Source organism: Musca vetustissima, unplaced genomic scaffold (assembly GCF_032173495.1).
Source record: "Musca vetustissima isolate MV318-11 ecotype Yass unplaced genomic scaffold, APGP_CSIRO_Mvet_v1 utg4060, whole genome shotgun sequence".
NCBI lineage: Eukaryota > Metazoa > Arthropoda > Insecta > Diptera > Muscidae > Musca > Musca vetustissima.
In genome coordinates, this window is record NW_026884815.1 from 219,741 (window position 1) to 241,348 (window position 21,608).

General features: G+C 33.8%; 1 protein-coding gene across 5 annotated transcripts in view; it reads right to left on the reverse strand.

Moving 5' to 3' along the window:
* LOC133331834 (protein alan shepard) overlaps positions 1 to 8,328 on the reverse strand; it is a 43,921-nt gene extending 35,593 nt beyond the window's left edge. For 3 of the 5 annotated variants that reach the window (XM_061540216.1, XM_061540218.1, XM_061540214.1), the window contains exons 1-2: positions 8,077 to 8,328; positions 809 to 867 (exon numbers count right to left, since the gene is read on the reverse strand). In XM_061540216.1, coding sequence (XP_061396200.1) covers positions 809 to 867; positions 8,077 to 8,198 — 181 coding nt within the window. In that variant the 5' untranslated portion in view covers positions 8,199 to 8,328. The remainder of the gene's footprint in view (positions 1 to 808; positions 868 to 8,076) is intronic. The other 2 variants (XM_061540217.1, XM_061540215.1) reach the window with 1 other exon arrangement.
* Between the last annotated feature and the right edge of the window lie 13,280 nt (positions 8,329 to 21,608).

Here is a 21,608-nt window from a genome sequence, read left to right on the forward strand (position 1 = left end):
CAATTTTACAATGAGATGAGTTATGATGAAAAAAGATAACATAAACTTTTAAATATCAAATAAAAAAAGAAAGTTAATTGAATGATAAAATAGAAAAATAATATGAAATATAAATAAAAACAGTAATAAATTTAATACAACTACTTAAATGAAACAAAGAAAGTTAAATTACAAATTAAACTACAAAAAAGAAAAACATTGATTTCACACATAGATCTAAAAATAACATCAATAAAATACAGATACACAAACATACACACAAGCACACATACACTCCCATTAAAAAAAAAAAATATAGTAAACAATGAATATATACAATAACAGAACGTAAATATCAATAATAACAATAAAAAGGAATTAAATAATTAACTTAACATTTGACTTTGTTATTCATTTCCGTTATTGTTGTTGGTCGTTGTATTTTTCTCTGTTCTCTTCGTTGTGGGTGAACAACAAAAACATCTCAACAACGATAATTGGCAAGGAATGAGCACCAAAGAAAACAAGAGGAACACATATTACATACACACCCACCCACCCAATTATTCTTCAATATACACAAACACACAGACAGACCCACACACACACACAACACCCATTCAATCACTCATTGTAATTCTGTAGATGAAAACACCAACACAAATACAAATATTATTAATAACAAACATTTACAAAAATACAACAACAACAAATATAAATAAATTTAATAATAAACGATAAATAAGAAATAAAAATTATTTAAAAAAGAAACGAAAACAGAAAACACAAACTAAAATTGATGGAGAAAATGGTGAAAAGCAAAAAATACCTTTACATTTATTTGTTGTTTTATCTAAAATAGCCTTTGTGGATATAATCGTTCCATATCTGTAAAAAAGAGTGGGGGGAGAGAGAGAGAAAAAAATATAAATCATCATTAATAATTGTTAAGTAATAAATATTTTTAATATTAACAACAAGTACAGTACAATCTCTATAATCGAGGGAATAATCTGGTTTTTAATATTATAAATTATTATTATAAATTATAAATATACCGGAGAGGACCGATATTTTTCATACGAGGTTTATTGATTATTCACAGAACTATGTTGTAAGTGTATCATAGCTTTATGTGGCCCCAACTTGTTTACAACACCGAGAAATATTGTTTCCAGATCCACCTTTTAGTATATCGACCATATCATAGCTATAGACACAAGGCCATATCATATCTCAACTAGCTGAGTCGATCTAGACAAGTGTGTCCGCCAGTCCATTATAATTTGTAAACAGGACCGATATTTTTGATACCAGGGTTATTCACACAACTATGTTGTAAGTGTATTATAGCTTTATGTGGCCCCAATTTGTTTACAACACCGCGAAATATTGTTCCCAGATCCACCTTTAAGTATATCGACCATCATATCTCAACTAGCTGAGTCGATCTAGCCAAGTGTGTCCGTCAGTCCATTATAATTTGTAAACACGATACAGGCCACAGTTATGGAGCAATCTTCACGAAATTTTGCATATAGGTTTAGTTCTGGCCACAAAATTTCCCTATCCGTTAATATTTAAGGGATCTAATGACCCAAAAATTATTTTTTGCCCGTTTTCCTTATGCCTCTAGAGGCCACAATTATGACCTAAACAAATAATTTTACATTGTGAAGGTGATTTCGAATATTCGGTTTAATAGTTTAGAAATTCATTTTCTGTGTATTTGCATCTATGTTATTAGAAAACTAGTAAGGAAAGTAGTAAATCCGGGCGGGGCCGACTATATTATACCCTTCACCACTTTGGGTATATTCAACGGATGAATGCTAATAGACGTCGAATTCTGCAACTTATACTAAATTTTTCATTTGTTCAGATATAGGGTTGCTTCTTACAATGGGACAAAATTACCTAAAATCGGGAGAAAATATATATAGAATCTCTATCCAAATCTGAACCGATTTCAAAACTTTCCACATTTTAAAACTTTGGTACGTTGTGCAAAATTTGTGTCCATTTTATGTAAAATCGGACGCAAAAATATATATGTATAAGCTATATCAAAATCTGAACCGATTTCAATGAGAATGACAGAGGTTAACTTATATTAACTACAGTTTATTGTTCAAAATTGTGTGGCAATCGGACAAACTGTGCACAATTTACATAAAATCGGAAGAAAAAATATATAGGAGCTATATATAAATCTTTACCGATTTTCTGGAAACTTTACACACATCACACCAGACTCATTTCAGTACGCTATGCCAAATTTCGTGCAAATCGAAAGATATATAAGGACTTTGGACACCATTTACCTTAAATCGGACGAAAATATATATGGGAGTTATATTTAAATCTGAACCGATTTTCAGGAAACTTAACACACATCATTTTAGACCTAATTCATTTCGCTATAACAAATTTCGGGCAAATCAAAATATATATAGGGACTTTGGTACACCATTTACATTTAATCGGACGAAGATATATATGGGAGCTATATTTAAATCTGAACCGATTTCCAGGAAACTTAACACACATCATTCTAGACCTAATCCATTTCGCTATGCCAAATTTCGGGCAAATTAAAATATATAGGGACTTTGGTACATCATTTACCTTAAATCGGACGAAGATATATATGGGAGCTATATTTAAATCCAAATTCAATAGGGTTCGTCCTTGGGCCAATTAAGTGACCTGTGCCAAATTTCATCCAAATCGGATCATAAATGCGACCTGTACCTTGTTAACAAAAATACATGGACAGACAGGCGGACGGACATGCATAAATCGACTCAGAAAGTGATTATATGCATATTCTCAAAAGGAACCGTGGATCTATCTCGATTATTTTTGCCTGTTACAAACATATGCACAAAGACATAATACCCTGTATCACAGTGTGGTGAAGGGTATAAAAATCGCACGAATCTGACAGTACTACATAATAAGGAATGTATACTGAACACATACAGTGACAAGAAACGGGTAAAATTGAGAATGTACCAATAAAACGTTAAAATATCGATTTATCGTCTTTTAGGAGGGTTGTTTTGGTAAATATTCGGTCAATATTTAGCGGGTCAAATGAACCAAGATCTTTGTGTGTAAAATAAAAAAGGTTGAATCTTATGACGTAAATGTTGACTCAGGTAAAATAGGAGTCGAAAATGATGCCAGGATAACAAAGAGAGACTGTAGACCTCTAATTGAACAAGAGTGTGTAAATATCTCCCTAGCTCGGAATATAGACCCCGCAGAAAATTAGGGTTCAGTGATAGTTGTGTAGGGTATCATATGGTCGGCTCCGTTCGATTATACAGCTCCGGCCATTGGTTTTATATTAAGTAGATCCCTCTGGGAGCCGAAACTTTTGAACCTAAACAGAGTAAAAACGATAATACACTAGGAATAAAAATCTGATTAACCGACATTTTTAGCGGTTAAACGATACAGCATCATTGTCGGCGTTTGGAAGGTTTCAAACATATTTTCCGAACAAAGTATCTGTAATTTAGCATTCCGAGTTCTCAGAGAATAATTTTCTAAATAATAATTATTAATATTGATCGTTGTTTTATAACTGGAATTTTGGGTTCTAAGGGTAATAAACAATACGATTCAATAGAATTTTATATTAATTTATTTTAGTGACGAATCAAAGACACCTGCCATATTTTAGGAAATTTTGAATCCTTATCACTTTTTCTTCGAACAAAAGTGACTGCAATTTCACATTTTTGGTTCTCAAAGGTAATATATGTTCTTTATAGAATATAGTTGTTCATGTTTTGAGGTCACGCCCCATTTGGTACTAGGAAGGTACTCGATACAATTAGCCACCAAATTATCTGTAATTTGTTATTTTGGGATCTCAGAAAGCAATAGGTCTCATATATGAGGATGTGCTTCATTTTAGGTACTTTGAAGGTCCTAACCGCAATTTTCAACACAACTAATGTGTTGTGTTGTTCATTGTGGCAAAAAAAAAAAAAAAAAAAAAACAAATCGTGAACCACACATTCACATAAAGATGAATATATTTGACCTTATTTCGAGGCAAAAGGTCACCTCTTTCTGATCATGTGGCGAATTTTCCGATCCGTCCAAAAGGAAGATGTTCTTCCGAATTATCAAAGATCAATCAATATTTGCTACGCTTTAATCGGCAACAACCTAGTGATTAGTTGAGCCATATAGGTTTGCTTTGGAAAGCAGATGTAAAGTTTTCCCACATCGATGAAAAGTTTTTTTTTCAGTAGTAAACTTCCGAATATCATTCATAGCGGCTACAGCTATTATTTTTAGTCAGCCAGATTCTTCTCCACTGATTTTTAACCATTTGTGGAACTTATCTTATTGGAGGCTCTAGATTAAAAGCGGTTAAAATAACCACTGAAAAGCTTTATCCTGTCTGGCGTATATATTTTTCGAGTGCTCTGCAGTTCCTCCATTTCCAAAAATTTAGTAAATGCCAAATATAATGGGTTTATTGAAATCGCATTTCGTTGGAAAATAAGCCAAATCCAACTTCTTAGTCAGGTATACATTTATACATTTCTTTCTACAGCTCTGGTTAAAATAACCAGTATCTTGTCTGGCGGATACATTTTTCGAGTGCTCTGTACCATTTCTAAGTAGAACAAAATCAGTATCGATTTTATGGCAAGACTAATTTAGATTCTTTTATTTATTCATAACTATTTCTATTCTCCCATTTATTTGAGAACCCCATAAATACTTAGTCCCTACAGTTTCACGTTTCATAAACAAACTTGTTGTTGCTGTTGACTGTGGTCATGTACAAGTTGATAAATCACAACTGTTCTAAGAAATCTTTCCAACAAAACAATGCAAAAAAACACTTCGATGTTATTCTTAGAAAAATATAATTGCATGTTGAAAACAAAAAACCTAGAAAAAGTAAGATTTGTGCTATGGGTAATAGAGTTTATAAGTGGATGAAGAAAAGTAGTAAGTAATGCAAAACAAAAAGCCATAGACATAAAAAACTAAGGTTAAAAAATAGAAACTTAATGAGTGAAAAATTGAGGTATGACTTCGAGCCAATTGGGTATAAGAAATAGACAAATACAGCGGGAGTGTAAGCCCTGTTCGTAATGCATTTGGAACGACTGAAAAACAAATGTGGCAATTATCCTCCTTACAGCTTTTTAAATTAAACTGATCACGAAAAAATCAATTCAATCTTCATTGTATTCACTTCCAGAAAGGAAAACTTTCTGATTGGCATATTGTTCATTTGCTACAACACCGATATAAATCAGAAATCGTGATTTTTGAGTTAATGATGCAGAAGCTGCAAAAGTTTCTATATTCCTTGTAAGGCTATTGAACACTTAAAACACATTTTCTGCAAAATAAATTTTTGATTGATTTATACCGGTCTTGCAGCATTGAGTGACATTTCAGGCACTTCGATTAGAATCTTCAAATATCGAAAATTGGACGGGCTATGCCAACAAATGATTCTACATGGATCAAATTCAGCAAATATGCCATTGAAGAGCCTGGAATGTCCAATAAATCGACTTTGGTTGGAAAAAGTAAGGCTGAAATATTCAATATACCGAAAATGTGAGAGACCTTTACATGCGGACAATGTCAAAATATGGACAGTATCTGTAGGGATTTATGTCACCATTCAGGAAATTAAAAATGCCAAATTACAGCTACTTCCCTTAAGGACCCGAAATGCGGATATATACAGAAAATTTCGGTCGTTCAAAAAAAGTCATTCACAACTCCTATATAAATCGAAAACCTATTTTTTCACTAAAAAAAAGGATCTTCTATAATATACATCTGGGTTCTTACATTCTATAAAAATAAAAATAACTTTTGGTCTACTTTAAAAAGGCCTTCTGACATTCTATAAAAAATAACTCCTCGTATTTCATTAAAAAGTACTTCTGGTGTTATAAAAGAAGACCTCCATTCTGGTCTTCTATCTGGCATCTGGCTTCTCTAAGCGAATACCTCCCATTTTTCTAAGAGATAACTTCCTGATCTCCTATAAGAAAACTTGCAGGTCCTCCTGTTCCTTTATTAAAATACCTTATCGACTTCTAAAATAAGCCCTTCTGTATGAAGTGTTTGCTCTGTTATCCTATAAACGACCTTACCCTTGCCCGACCTTCTTATTTTCTATAGAAAGGCCTTCTTGATAGAAAAAATAATAAGTTATGGTTTCTTTCGTCTATAATAAGATTTTCTCTTCGTTCGTAACGTCATTGCCCGAATTTTTAGGTATTTTTTTATTTTTCAGGTAGAGGATATTACAAATTTGTCCCGTTCGAAATTGGCGATGTTTTTACTTGTTTTACTAAAGACTTGCATTTTTTAAGATCGTAGTGAGCGTAAAGGACAATATTTTACGATTGTAAATGTATATCGTATTTGAGGGACCTAGTCATATTCTCTTAAGGAATTTATTTTCCTAAAATTTGAATTATTAATTCAGTTTTTGATCGACGTTTCTTCGCAGAAAATTTGCAATATAGGTCTATGTCTTCAAATAGTCCCCGTATAAAGTTCCTGTCATATTTTCGGCATTTTGAAGGAATCGAACCGGTGGTACTGTAATTTTTGCAGTCCGGAAGGGTTAAAAACTTCTTTCCGACAATTTTCAATGTACATATGTCTAAATTTTGGTCCAACAATATTTTCATAAAATTTTTATACCCTTAACCACAATGTGGTACAGAGTATCATGTCTTTGTGCACATGTTTGTAACAGACAAAAATAATCGAGATAGACCCATGGTTCCTTTTGAGAATATGCATAGAATCACTTTCTGAATCGAGTTATGCATGTCCGTCCGTCCGTCCGCCCGTCTGTCTGTCTGTCCATGTTAAATTGTAAACAAAGTACAGATCGCATTTATGATTCGAATTGGATGAAATTTGGCACAGCTCATTTGTTTGGCCAAAGGACGAACCCTATTGAAATTGGGAAAAATCGGTTCAGATTTAGATATAGCTCCCATATATATTTTCGTCCGATTTAAGGTAAGTGGTGTACCAAAGTCCCCATATATCTTCCGATTTGGACGAAATTTGGCACAGCGTAATGAATAGGGTCTAAAATGATGTATGTCAAGTTTCGTGAAAATCGATTCTGATTTAGATATAGCTCCCATATATACCTTCGTTTGATTTAGATATAGCTCCCATATATACCTTCGTCTGATTTAAGGTAAATGGTGTACCAATGCCCCAATATATCTTTCGATTTGCACGAAAGTTGGCATAGCGTACAGAATTAAGTCTAGAATGATGTGTGCTAGGTTTCATGAAAATCGGTTCAGATTTAGATATAGCTCCCATATATATCTTCGTCCGATTTAAGGTAAATGGTGTACCAAAGTACCTATATATCTTTCGATTTGCACGAAATTTGGCATAGCGTACTGATTTAAGTCTAGAATGATGTGTGCTAAGTTTTGTGAAAATCGGTTCAGATTTTGATATAGCTCCCATATAAAGTTTCGCCCGATTTTAGGTAAATGGTTCACCAAAGTCTCTGGAAATCGTCTCTTTTGCACGAATTTTGGCATAGCGTTCTGAATTAAGTGTAGAATGTTTCCCTGAAATCGGTTCAGATATAGATATATAACAAAGACGCGACGTCTGTTAGGATATATATGTAGAATATATCCAAAGTGGTGAAGGGTATCATATAGTCGGCCCAGTCCGACGTTACTACTTTCCTTACTGGTTTGAGAATAAAATTTTGAAAGTTGATATGGGTTTTATTAAGGAATGTGTAATTTCCAAATTCACAAATGGAAGTAACTCTTTTGTAAAAAACCTATAGGTTTTTAATGGGTTTACGACATTTCTGACGTATTATACCTCGGAAATGTATGTAATTTACGTTACTATTTCCGACAGGCCATATTTGTAGGGCACAAACATATGCACCTCGCAACATATTATATAGTTTAAATAATGTTTGGATCAGACCGTCTTTATTTCATTAATAAGTAAAAATTAATAAACTAAAGTTATTTCACAGTTTTTTTTTTTTTTTTAAATAAAATTAACAATGGAAATACTTACTGTGCACACATAGTAACTAAATCTTTATCGGTTGTGCCTTGCTGTAAACCCCGTATATATAAATTTGTTTTCGACAATTGTTCGCCTTGATGATTCTGTGTTGTACCATTGTTAGGACCCATTGTTGTTGTATTTGTATTGGTATTGCTTAGACTAGTACTTAATGTTCCGCTCTGGGATCCGGTATTTGATGAGCTGCTTGAATTTGTATTACTTGGTGAAGTTGCTGTGGGTACACGCTGACCGTACTGAAAAAAAAACGATAGGAAAACAATGAGTGATTGTGAATAATTAGTGATATTTATGAATAATAATTAAATATTGAAAACCAAAACAAACAAAAAATCAATATAACATTATTTATTCATTCATATGCAAAGAAATGCGAGTATATTACATTTTCATATATTTCATATTGAGGGCAGAAAAAAAAACAGAACGCCAATTAATCAAATTCCTGTTTGTTTGCAATATTTGCCAAAAATAAAAAAAAACTTTTTCTCCCGTTCGTTAAAATGAAAATGCTTTAGGCCATTGTTGAACGAAAACAAATTACATCCATATCTGCAACAGTTTTAATATTTTCTTTTTGTTTTCGTTTGCCAATAGCCCTTAGATGTGTTGGTGTTGCTGCGACGCTGTGGCCACTGTTCCGATAATCATGTAGTATAACAGGTGTTCAATAATTTATAAATTTGCTTTTGGGTCCTCCATAGAATTAAAGAAAAAAAAGAAAAAAACAAATTTACGCAAATGTTTTCAAATTTCAAAGTATAGCAAAAAGAGGAAAACAGCGTTTGGAATAATATCGGATAGTCAAACACTTGCACATACATCATCCGTTGAACATCTGGGGCATATAGAACGTGATATAATGTTTTCCGTTTTTGCAATGGAGGCGAATTGTTGTTGTTGCTGCTCAGTGCATGCTCGCCTATAGTATCAAATTATCAAATGCCGATTTTGGCATAATAAATTTACTGGAAGTATTAGTGTGTGATTATGTTTTTTTTTTGTTGTAATAAAAAAGATTATGGCCGTTAGGGCTGTGAGATAAAAAATGAATATTAGTTAAGGGAAATTTTACGTTGTATACTGATAAAGACACAGCATTGAAAGAAAAATCTACCAAAAATATTTGTAAAAAATCCCCACTCACGTACTTGAATTTGTGTAATTGTCACTCGAGTCAAATCGCTAAGTTTCTTAACCAAATTAAAAAAAGGCATGCTCGTGGTTTGTCCTTGAGAAATTATTTTCACGAACTTTAGGCTTGAGTCAGGTCCTTTAGAAAACGTTGAAAAAACTGACCCTGGTGATAATCCCTTTAGGCAAAACAAATCTAAATATTGTCTGACCATTGAATAGAAATTTAAAATTATTGACTGTATCTATGCTCAAGCAACGAGATATGAAATTGATCATGTTGTGATAGACGGAAGGCATTCATCCAGTGTTTTAGACGTCCGATCGATCCGAGGAGCGAATATCGATTCGGACCATTACCTTGTGGCACCCGTCTTAATGTAGCAGCAAAGGTGCGATCTAACACAACACGGAAACTCGACGTCGAAAAGCTGCAAACACAACAGGTAGCCGAGGCCTACTCCGCTCAACTTACCCATCTGCTTGAAGAAAAAACTCCTTGTCCCGATAATAGTATAGAAACACAATGGCAAAGAATTGTCCACTTCCTACAAACTGCAGCAAAAGCAACACTTGGGTATCAAAAACCACCACCAAGAAACCCATGGTACGATCAGGAGTGTCGTAATGCTACTGATGTGAAAAACGCAGCGTATAGGGCAACCCTGCAGACAGTAGCAACAGGTAACGTGATGGAGAATCACTGGGAGAAAATGAGAGAGGAGAAACGTGTTTTCAGAAAAAAAGAAGAAAGAACACGAAAAACGTGAGCGTGAGCAAATCGAGATGTACAGGAGTCAGAATGAAGTCCGGAAATTTTACCAACGAGTAAAACACCAAACCGAAGGCTTTGGTGCAGCACATCCTCCTGTAGAGAAGAAGCACAATGGCAAAGAATTGCCTACTTCCTACAAACTGCAGCAAAAGCAACACTTGGGTATCAAAAACCACCACCAAGAAACCCATGGTACGATCAGCTGCGTCGTAATGCTACTGATGTGAAAAAAGCAGCGTATAGGGCAACCCTGCAGACAGTAGCAACACGTAACGTGATGGAGAATTATCGGGAGAAAAGGAGAGAGGAGAAACGCGTTTTCAGAAAAAAAAGAAGAAAGAACACGAAAAACGTGAGCGTGAGCAAATCGAGATGTAAAGGAGTCAGAATGAAGTCCGGAAATTTTACCAACGAGTAAAACACCAAACCGAAGGCTTTGGTGCAGGCACATCCTCCTGTAGAGATGAGGAAGGAAACCTGGTGACAGATACAGACAGCGTGTTGAGGATCTGGAAGGAGCATTTTGAAAAGCTTCTGGTATTAAATAGTGGTGTTGAAGAAGATACCCTAGAACCAATAAGAGATGATGGTATAGAGTGTATACCACCTAGCCAAGATGAGGTCATAAAAGCAATTAATCGACTCAAGAACAACAAAGCAGTAGGAGCCGATGGGCTACCAGTCGAACTATTCAAGACTGGTGGCCAGATGCTGGTCAGGAGCATGCACCAGCTGATTAGTATAATTTGGTTAGATGAATGCATGTCCAATGATTGGATCCTCAGCATCCTGTGTCCCGTGCACAACAAAGGAGACAAGACGATATGTGCTAACTATAGAGGAATAAGACAACTTCCCATCGCATATAAAGTGCTATCCAGTGTGCTGTGTGAACGATTGAAGCCAATGGTCAATGACATCATTGGACCATACCAGTGCGGCTTCAGACCTGGCAAATCCACCATTGACCAGATTTTCACTCTGAGCCAAATCCTGGAAAAGACTCACGAAAAACACATCGACACATACCATCTATTTGTCGACTATAAAGCCGCATTCGACAGCCCTATCCGTTCAGAGGTGTTTAAAGCCATGTCTACGTTCGGCATTCCTGCAAAATTAATACGGCTATGCAGGACAACTTTAAGTGGCACAAGATCAGCAGTTAAAGTAGGAAAGGACCTATTGGAGCTCTTCAATACCGAACGAGGTGACAGTTTGTTGTGTGATATTTCTAACATCCTACTGGAAAAGGTCATACAAGACGCAAAGGTGAACAGAAATGGCACTCTGTACACCAAACAACACATGTTACTCGCCTACGCCGATGACATCGATATAATGGGTCGAACATTGCGAGCGGTAACAGCCACGTTTGAACAAATTGAAAATGAGTCTGCCAAAGTGGGTCTGGCAGTAAACGGCGAGAAGACTAAGCTGATGGTATCAACGCGTAAGACGTCCAGTAGAATCGGACCAACTGTGGAACTTGAGAACTACAGCTTCGAGGTAGTTAAAGACTTTATATATCTTGGTACCACCATAAACGAATGACATCAGTTTAGAAATTCGGAGAAGGATTGTGATGGCCAACCGATGGTACTATGGTCTGAGCAAACAACTCAAAAGCAAGGCAACCTCCCGCCAGACCAAACTCGCACTTTACAAGACGTTGATACTACCCGTGCTATTATATGGATCAGAAGCATGGGTACTTGCGTAAGCAGATGAGGCAGATCTTGGGGTGTTTGAAAGAAAAATTCTCCGAAAGATCTAGAGAAAATTATTGTTTCACCAATTCAGTATGCACCCAATAAACCCATAGAAGCTGCGTAATTTAGAATTATTTAATTTTTGTCACTTATCTAATAAGCGGATCTCCATGAAATTGGGTTAATGTGAATGTGGTACAAACTGTTCATTTGATGGCTATACAACAATGTTGTAATTGTGTCATCGAAAAATGTTCTTAGAATGCTTTTAGTGTAACTGGAAATGTAATTAAATAAAATGTTGAAAAAAATAACGAATTCTTAGAATTCAACTACAATACGCAATTGGATATGTCGAGCAATTTATGCGAGCATGCTGCTGTAAAACGCATATTAATATGCTACACATCAAGAGAGAATACATTAATATCATTTACAAAATATAATATCGTCAACAATGGCGGCAGTGACGACGACGATGATAATAATGATGTTAGATGCCTGGCGTTGATGTAAAAATCTAAAACCACACGCACTCACATATTAGACACACATTTACACATTCAATGACTGAAAATTGCGTAGAACTATGGGCCCGCTGCAAATATATTATCAACAAATGGTTTTTGAAAACTATTCTATATGAAATGTTACTGCAGCAATATATGCTTCTGAACGTGTGTGTGTGTCTGTGTGTAAATTAGAAGAAATAAAACTATAACATGAAATAATATGACAGACGCATAATTTTCATATCATGTCAATGCATAAAATTCCAAAATGGATTAATGTGTCATAGCGTAATGTCAGCCACTGCTACTGACTGATATTTGGAAAAGCCTGCAGATATGAGCATGTAGCATTAGTTACACATGAAATCCATTAAATATTCTATTATGTGTGTTTAGATAATTCTATGAGGAAAAATCATGAAATTTATTATAGGACGTCGTTTAGGGAGTAGGAGGTATTAGATTTGTAAATTAAATTATGTCTATGTCACTTTTACACTTAGAAAATATTCTTTAAAAATCTACGCCTTGTTTAGCCTCCTTTAAAGATCTACGCGTTGTTTAGCCTTCTTTAAAAATGCATGTCTTTCTTAAAAAATCCATGCCTTTTTTAGCCTTAAAAAATAATTTTAAAAAATCCACATCTTGAGAGAAGCCTTGAAGCCTTGAAAAAATATTCTTTAAACAAATCCAAAAAAATAAAGAATGATCCAAGAAAGGAATGATTCACGCCTTGTTAGCCTTGAAAAAAATATTCTAAAAAATCCACGCCTTGTTTAGACCTAAAAATGATTCTTTAAAAAAATCCACGCCTTGCGTAGCCTTGAAAACAAAATCCACGCCTTGTTTAGCCTTGAAAAAATGATTCTTTAAAAAGCCCACGCCTTGTGTAGTCCTGAAAAAATGATTCTTTAAAAAGCCCACGCCTTGTGTAGTCCTGAAAAAATGATTCTTTAAAAAGCCCACGCCTTGTGTAGTCCTGAAAAAATGATTCTTTAAAAAGCCCACGCCTTGTGTAGTCTTGAAAAAATGATTCTTTAAAAAGCCCACGCCTTGTGTAGTCCTGAAAAAATGATTCTTTAAAAAGTCCACGCTTTGTGTAGTCCTGAAAAAATGATTCTTTAAAAAGCCCACGCCATGTGTAGTCCTGAAAAAATGATTCTTTAAAAAGTCCACGCCTTGTGTAGTCCTGAAAAAATGATTCTTTAAAAAGTCCACGCCTTGTGTAGTCCTGAAAAAAATATTCTTTAAAAAATCCACGCCTTGTTTAGCCTTGAAAAAATTATTCTTTAAAAAGACCAATCCTTGTGTGGCCTTAAAAAAATATTCTTTAAAAAATCCACGCCTTGTTTAGCCTTGAAAAAAATATTCTTTAAAAAATCCACGCTTTGTTTAGCCTTGAAAAAAATATTCTTTAAAAAATCCACGCCTTGTTTAGCCTTGAAAAAAATATTCTTTAAAAAATCCACGCCTTGTTTAGCCTTGAAAAAAATATTCTTTAAAAAATCCACGCCTTGTTTAGCCTTGAAAAAAATATTCTTTAAAAAATCCACGCCTTGTTTAGCCTTGAAAAAAATATTCCTTAAAAAATCCACGCCTTGTTTAGCCTTGAAAAAATTATTCTTTAAAAAATCCACGCCTTGTTTAGCCTTGAAAAAAATATTCTTTAAAATAATCCACGCCTTGTTTAGCCTTGAAAAAATTATTCTTTAAAAAGTCCACGCCTTATGTAGCCTTGAAAGAATTATTCTTTAAAAAATCCACGCCTTGTGTAGCCTTGAAAAATCATTATTTAAACCAGTAAGTAAAGTCGGACGGGGCCGACTATATGATACCCTTCACCACTTTGAGTATATTCAACAGATGAATCCTAACAGACGTCGCATTTTTAAAGGACCAGTAAAATGAAATTGGAACCATAAACACGTCATTCTGCAATCGATACTAAATTGTTCATTTGGTCAGATATAGAAGCTATATCTAAATCTGAACCGATTTCAGGAAACTTAAAACACATCTAGACCTAATTCATTACGCTGTGCTAAATTTAGTGCAAACCGAAAGAAAGGGACTTTGGTGCACCATTTACCTTAAATCGGACGAAAATATATATGGGAGCTATACCTAAATCTGAACCGATTTTCAGGAAACTTAACACACATCATTCTAGAGATAATTTGTTATACCCTGTACCACAGGGTATAAAAATAATTTGGTTCAAGAACCTCAAAATACCGAAAATTGGGGGGTACCCTTATATGGGGGCTACCAGAAAAAATTGACCAATATTTCTAATTTATAGTGGAGAGATTTGCTACATAATAGGAACTCGATGTTCTAAATTACAGTCAATTCGGTTGAAAAATACCATCAGAACCGCCAAAATACCAAAAATTTGAGGTTACCGTTATATGGGGATTACCAGAAAAACTGGACCTATATTTATAATTTTTAGTGGAGTAATTTGGTACCCAATAAGAACCCAATGTACAAATTCAGTTATAAAACGAGCCCAAGAACCCGAAAATACCGAAAATTGGGGGTACTCGTATATGTGGGCTATCCGAAAAAATGGACCTTTATTTATAATTTTTGGTAGGGAGATTTGCTACCCAATAAGAACACAAAGAACCAAATTTCAGCGAATTCAGTTAAAAAACGCGCTCAAGAACCTCAAAATACCGAAAATTGGGGGTACCCTTATAGGGGGGGGGCTATCCAAAAAAATGGACCTTTATTTATGATTTTTGGTAGGGAGATTTGCTACCCAATAAGAACTTAAAGTACCAAATTTCAGCGAATTCAGTAAAAACACGCGCTCAAGAACCTCAAAATACCGAAAATTTGGGGGTAGCCTTATGTGGAAGCTATGCCTAAACGGGGACCGATTTTCTCCAATTTCAATAGGGTTCGTCCTTGGGCCATTTAAGTGACCAGTACCAATATTCATCCAAATCGGATCAGACGGACGGACAGACGGACATGCATAAATCGACTCAGAAAGTAATTCTATGCATATTCTCAAAAGGAACCATTGGTCTATCTCGATAATTTTTGCCTGTTACAAACATATGCACAAAGACATAATACCCTGTACCACAGTGTGGTGAAGGGTATAAAAATCTACGGTCTAGAATTAAAATATATATATACTTTTGCCTTGGAAGTATATATATATATTACATATATATTTAAAAATGTACGCTCTGTTAACTCACAAACTTAACTCGAAATTTAATTCTTCATGCCTCTGGCATATTTATGTAAATGTAAGTATCTACGAAAAATATATAAATAAATTATACAAACATATATTTGAGGTCATTTGTTTTTGAAAACCATGTAATATGTCTAATTAATATATTCATAAGTGATTTGATTTGTTTATTGTTTGCCCTGAATACAATATGGCGTATTATTTATAATAATTGGAATTATTCATTCACAACAATGGATTTAATTAAAATCTATTATACGTCACAATGTAAACAATTTTTGCCCTTGGAAGTTTTTCTATTTAGAAACAGAATTATTTAGATATTTATATTAAATATAAATTAAAATGTTCATTCATTATAAAATTTTTATTAATAGATATTTAGAATATATGAAAACATGCAAAAAGATAGAAAAATTGATTACAACTCTTTTGAAATTTAATCAAGATTCATTTTTGGCGCTATACCAAAAAAAATCCCTCAAATTTGGAATTGCATTTTCTAACAAAAATTGCATTTTCTAACAAAAAGAATTTGTAATGATGAACTTTATTTTTCATGAATATTTTCCAAGAATTCAAAACTTATTTTCACTCACACAACTACTAAGTGGGTGCGTGGAATTCCTGTTTACGGTAACAGAGCAACAATAGTACACTGCATGCGAATATAACCACACATATACACACCTACATAATTAATAACTTTTTTTCATCTCATATAAAAAAACACATCCCAAAGGCTAGGCTGTTGCTTCTCAGAATTTCAGAAAAGTCTCAAGTGGACCTGGTTGAGACTCATCGCCATATAACAATGTTTTTGTTGTAGACTGCAAAAACTTTTAAAATATAAATTTGTGTTGTTGTTGTTTTTTTTTAATTCAAACACTCGTATGAATGTTTAACATTTGTTTATACGCATAAGAAAGTCTGTGTTTATGCCAATTGTGGAAAGTTTACAAAATATTTTTTTCAAAAAAAGTCGATGAGAAGAAAAGGCTTTTTAAATATTTTCTTCTCGTTTGTCTGTGTGCGTGACATTTTTGAGTACTCTTTTGTCATTCATCGTCAGGGTTGTCATCATCTTCACCACCACATATATCGTTGTCGTTATATGCAGACATCGCTAAATTAAAAAAAATTAAGTTTTTAATACAAGTAGCAAATGCGAGATGAACAAACCATTACATGTCTATGGATGAGATGAGGAAGACGATGAATTGGAAGCACATACATACCTACATACATCATTATGCATTGTTTCGAAATTATTTTCAAGTGGCACGAGAGCACCATGGGGAACTGGTTGTGTCATTGACTCAAGTCGAAGTATATATTATAAATTTGCTATCAATATCATGCCGATATATTTTGAAGAAAATGTGGTCAATCTACCAGGGGTGAGATTTTTCCTATAACATATTTTTCCTTGGCCTCACAAAAAATAATTATCTAAGGAAGTAACCGATTTGGTCCAAAAAATCTTTCAAACTTAAATCAAGTACAAAGATGGGGAATACCGGTTTACTTCCACGGTATTATATAATGCGAACGAAGTATATGAAAAAAGTGAATAGTTTTGGGATAAATAATCTGTCATTGCAAACTTTTCATGATATTGACCTCCAAACCTTAAGTGGGTGGAAGATGTGTCTACTTTAATGTAAAAAAATGTGTAAAAACAAGTTGAGGCGAACCAGTTTTTTTATGTTCTTTATGTCGAAGTAAAACTAGAAGCCTACGAAATGAGGACTACGACTCTTAAATTTTAACATTTTAACTGCATCTACCTTTAAATGATGCTGACATTTTGAAGCTCGATTTTGAGTGTTTTTTTTATACCCTTCACCACACTGTGGTACAGGGTATTATGTCTTTGTTTATAGCGGCCAAAAAAATCGAGATAGACCCATGGTTCCTTTTGAGAATTTGAGTATTTTTGTTAACAAAGTACATGTCGCATTTATGATCCGATTTGGATGAAATTTGGCACAGGTCACTTAATTGGTCCAAGGACGAACCCTATTGAAATTGGAGAAAATCGGTTCACGTTTAGGCATAGCTCCCATATAAGGGTACCTCCCAATTTTCGGTATTTTGAGGTTCTTTAGCGCGTTTTTAACAGAATTCCCTGAAATTTGGTACTTTGAGTTCTTATTGCGTAGCAAATCTCCCCACTAAAAATTATAAATATGGGTCCATATTTTCGAATAACTCCCATATAAGGGTACCCCCAATTGGGTGTTTTGATCGCATTTTTCGACTGAATTCTCTGAAATATAGGTCCAGTTTTTCTGGTAGTCCCCATATAACGGTGCCCCCAAATTTTTGGTATTTTGGGGGGTTCTGTAATTTAGTACGCCGAGTTCTTATCAGGTAGAAAATCTCTCCACTATAAATTATAAATATAGGTCCATTTTTTCGGGTAGCCCCCATATAACCCCCCAATTTTCGGTATTTTGGGCTTCTTTAACGCGTTTTTCAACCAAATTCTTTGTAATTTGGTTTTTTGTAGTCGTATATGGTAACAAACCTCCCTCAAAAAATTTTTAATATTCGCCCCATTTTAGGGGTAGTCCCCATATAACCCCCCTTTTTATACCCTCCACCAGACTGTGGTACAGGGTATTGTGTCTTTGAGCATATGTTTGTAACAGGCAAGAATAATCGAGATAGACCCATGGTTCCTCTTGAGAATATGCATAGAATCACTTTCGATTTATTTTTGTTAAAGTACAGGTTGAATTTATGATCCGATTTGGATGAAATTTGGCAAAGGTCACTTAATTGGCCCATGGACGAAACCTATTAAAATTGGAGAAAATCGGTTCAGATTTAGATATAGCTCCCATATATATTTTCGTCCGATTTTAACTTATTGATGCATCAAACTCCCAATTGTGGTCCGATTGAGACAAAATTTTGCAAAGAGTATTGAATTAGGTCTAGATAGTTATATGCCAAGGTTTGTTGAAATCGGTTCAGATTTAGATATAGCTCCGATGTATAGTTTTGTCCGAAATAATGTAAATAGTGCACCAAACTGAATGCAGAGTACTGAATTAGGTTCCGACTGATGTATGAGAAATTTTGTTGGAATTGGTTCAGATTTATATCTAAATATGCTATATATAGTTTCGTCCGATTTTATGTAAATGGAGCAACATACTGCCAATATTTATTCGATTGAGACAAAATTTTGCACAGCGATTAAATTAGGTCATGATTGATGAATGCTAAGTTTTGTTGAAATCGGATCTGATTTAGATATAGCTCCCATATATAGTATCGTCCGATTTAAGGTAAATAGTGCACCAAACTTCCAATACGATTGAAGCAAAATTTTGCACAGCATACTAGACTAGGTTCCGACTGATGAATGCGAAATTTTATTGGAATCGGTTCAGATTTAGATATCGGTTCAGATTTAGATATAGCTCCCATATATAGTTTCGTCTGATTTGTGCACCAAAATCCCAATATTTGTCCGATTGAAGCAAAATTGTACACAGAGTACTGAATTAGGTCCCGCCTGATATATGCGAAATTTCTATATCTACAGGATATTGTAGATATTAATATGTCTTACATGTACCCATAGTGGTGAAGGGTATCATATAGTCGGACCCGTCCGACTTTTGAACTTTCCTTACTGGTTTTAATAATATTTTCCGAGTAACAAAATAACCAAACTCTTTTTAAATACCATGCCTTATGAATTTGTTTAATCAATATCTATTTCAAGCACTGTCTCATATAAGTAATGCTAATTGTGACATTACTCATACGCCTAGTTAGTTTCTTAGGGGAACTGTACGTAATTTCAAAATGAATATTTTTTATTCAATATTCCACTCACGTATACAATTTTATAAAAATTTCAAACAATTTGTTGTTGTTCTTTTTTTGATAAAAAAAATAACTACATTTGAATATAATCCAATTTATAATTTAAAGCTGTTCCCGAGCATCATCATGTCTTATAGGAATAAGTCATAATGGCGCAAGAAATGTGGGTATGTAATACATAAATGTGTGTGTATGTTTTTTGTATGTTTTTCGCATTGTTGTCGAATTCTTATTGTATTAACATTGTTGTCGTCGTCATCACCGTCATCATCATCATCTTCATATTGTGATAAGTTAATTTTATTTAAAGTTCAGACATTTTGTACGCAACACACGCACCGTGACAGAGATAGCGAGACACACACACACATTCACATCAGCACAGAAATTTTCTTAGTATTTCATCGTATAATTGTCAGAAGATTGGCAGAAAGAAAACAAATGGAAGAAAGTTGAATGACGAAAAACAAAAATAAATATTCCGACATGCGGTAGGGTCTGTGGGGATGCGGCAAAAGCAACAGAACAGAAAGAATAAACAAATAGCCGGTTAACCCCATAAAAAAACAAAACGGCGGAATTGGATTGTTTACAAATAAGAAAAATATATACAATTTCATGAAATAACACCAAAATGTGACAATCATAAATTTATTACAAATTTAATTTATTAAATTCACATCAACTGTGTTATATTTTCCAAGGGCTATTAAGGTTATAACCAATTTTGGCAGGAGTGTAGGACAATGATATTGGAAAAGGGTATACAAACGAAACAAGAGGAATTATTTTCTTAGAAAAATTGTAATGAACAAATAATTCGAAGAGTTATGAACAAAACAAAAAAAAAAGATCCATGGTGATGGGATCAAAATTTTTGGATTGCAATGGAAGAAGTAAAACTTTTTCCTTCAGAATGAGAATAATTTATTTAAATACATATATTTTTAAGACTTTGTTAGTAATGTGTAGCAATCTTTTAAAGCTCAGAGGGCATTATGGAACGTATTCATAATCTATTTTCTATAATAATATTACAAATTCCTATTTCAAAAGGATTATATTAGATAATTTTTTTCGCAATTTAAACCACTGTGCCGATATTTGAATTCGGACCACAGTGTATCTCTCTATAAAATGCTGTTATTTTATTATTCGCTGTTGGTGGCCTTACTGCTGCTGTTGCTTTTTTTTCGTTGTCTGCTGCGTTTCCTATGATGAGTGGCCGACTTGTTGTTCAATAAATTCCATACTTTGTGTAAAAAAATTGGAAAAATGGAATGTATGTACATTAGGGTGAAACGAAACAAATTTAATTTTTTTTCATAAGACCACTTCATGTGTTCTATACAAAAAAAGGCCTTTTGATATTTTCGGGAATCCCACTATAAATATACTTCAATAAACTACTTTTTGGGATGAGCAATAACAGAATATTTTTTGGGGGATCATCCGGAGCAGTATGATGGATTTTTTAAAGAATATTTTTTTTAAAAAACCTTTCGAACTGAAACACTTGATTTATAAAGAATATTTTTTGATAACGTTCCATGCTGAAAGCGTAAAATATTAAAGAATATTTTTTGGATCATTTTTAGGCCTGAAAGATTTTTAACGAATATTTTAAGAAGCGTGGAACTTTAAGGAATATTTTAAAAAAACGTGGAATTTTAATAAATATTTCAAAGAAGCATGAAATTTTAAAGAAGACTGGATATTTTTTTCTTGATAATATTTCAAGCTGAAAGCGTGGAATTTCAATGAATCTTATAGAGACACCTTTCGAGCTGAAGTTGAAGATTTTTAGATAATTCTTTTTTTTGTACAACCTTCCAGACTGAAAGCGTTCATATTTACAGAATATTTTTGTTAAATATTTGGAGCATTAAATGTGAATTTTTAAAGAATATTTCTTGGACAACCCTCCGAACTTAAAGCGTGGATTTTTAGATTTTTTTTCGATAATCTTCGGACCAGAATATGTGTTTTTTAAATAATATTTTTGCGGTAACCTTCCGAACATTAAGTGTACATTTTTAAGGAATATTTTTGGGATAACCTTCCGAGCATTAAGCGTGGATTTTTAAGTAATATTTTCTGAGCAATAAGCGTGGATTTTTAAGGAATATTTTTGGGATAACCTTTTGTGCAATAAGGGTTGATTTTTAGACATGTTCCATAATCTTTGGACCAGAATACGTAATTTTTAAAGAAAATTTTTTGGATAATATTCCGAGCATAAAATGTCCATTTTTAAGGAATATTTTTGGGATAACCTTCCATACATTAAGTGTGTATTTTTAAAGAATATTTTTGGGATA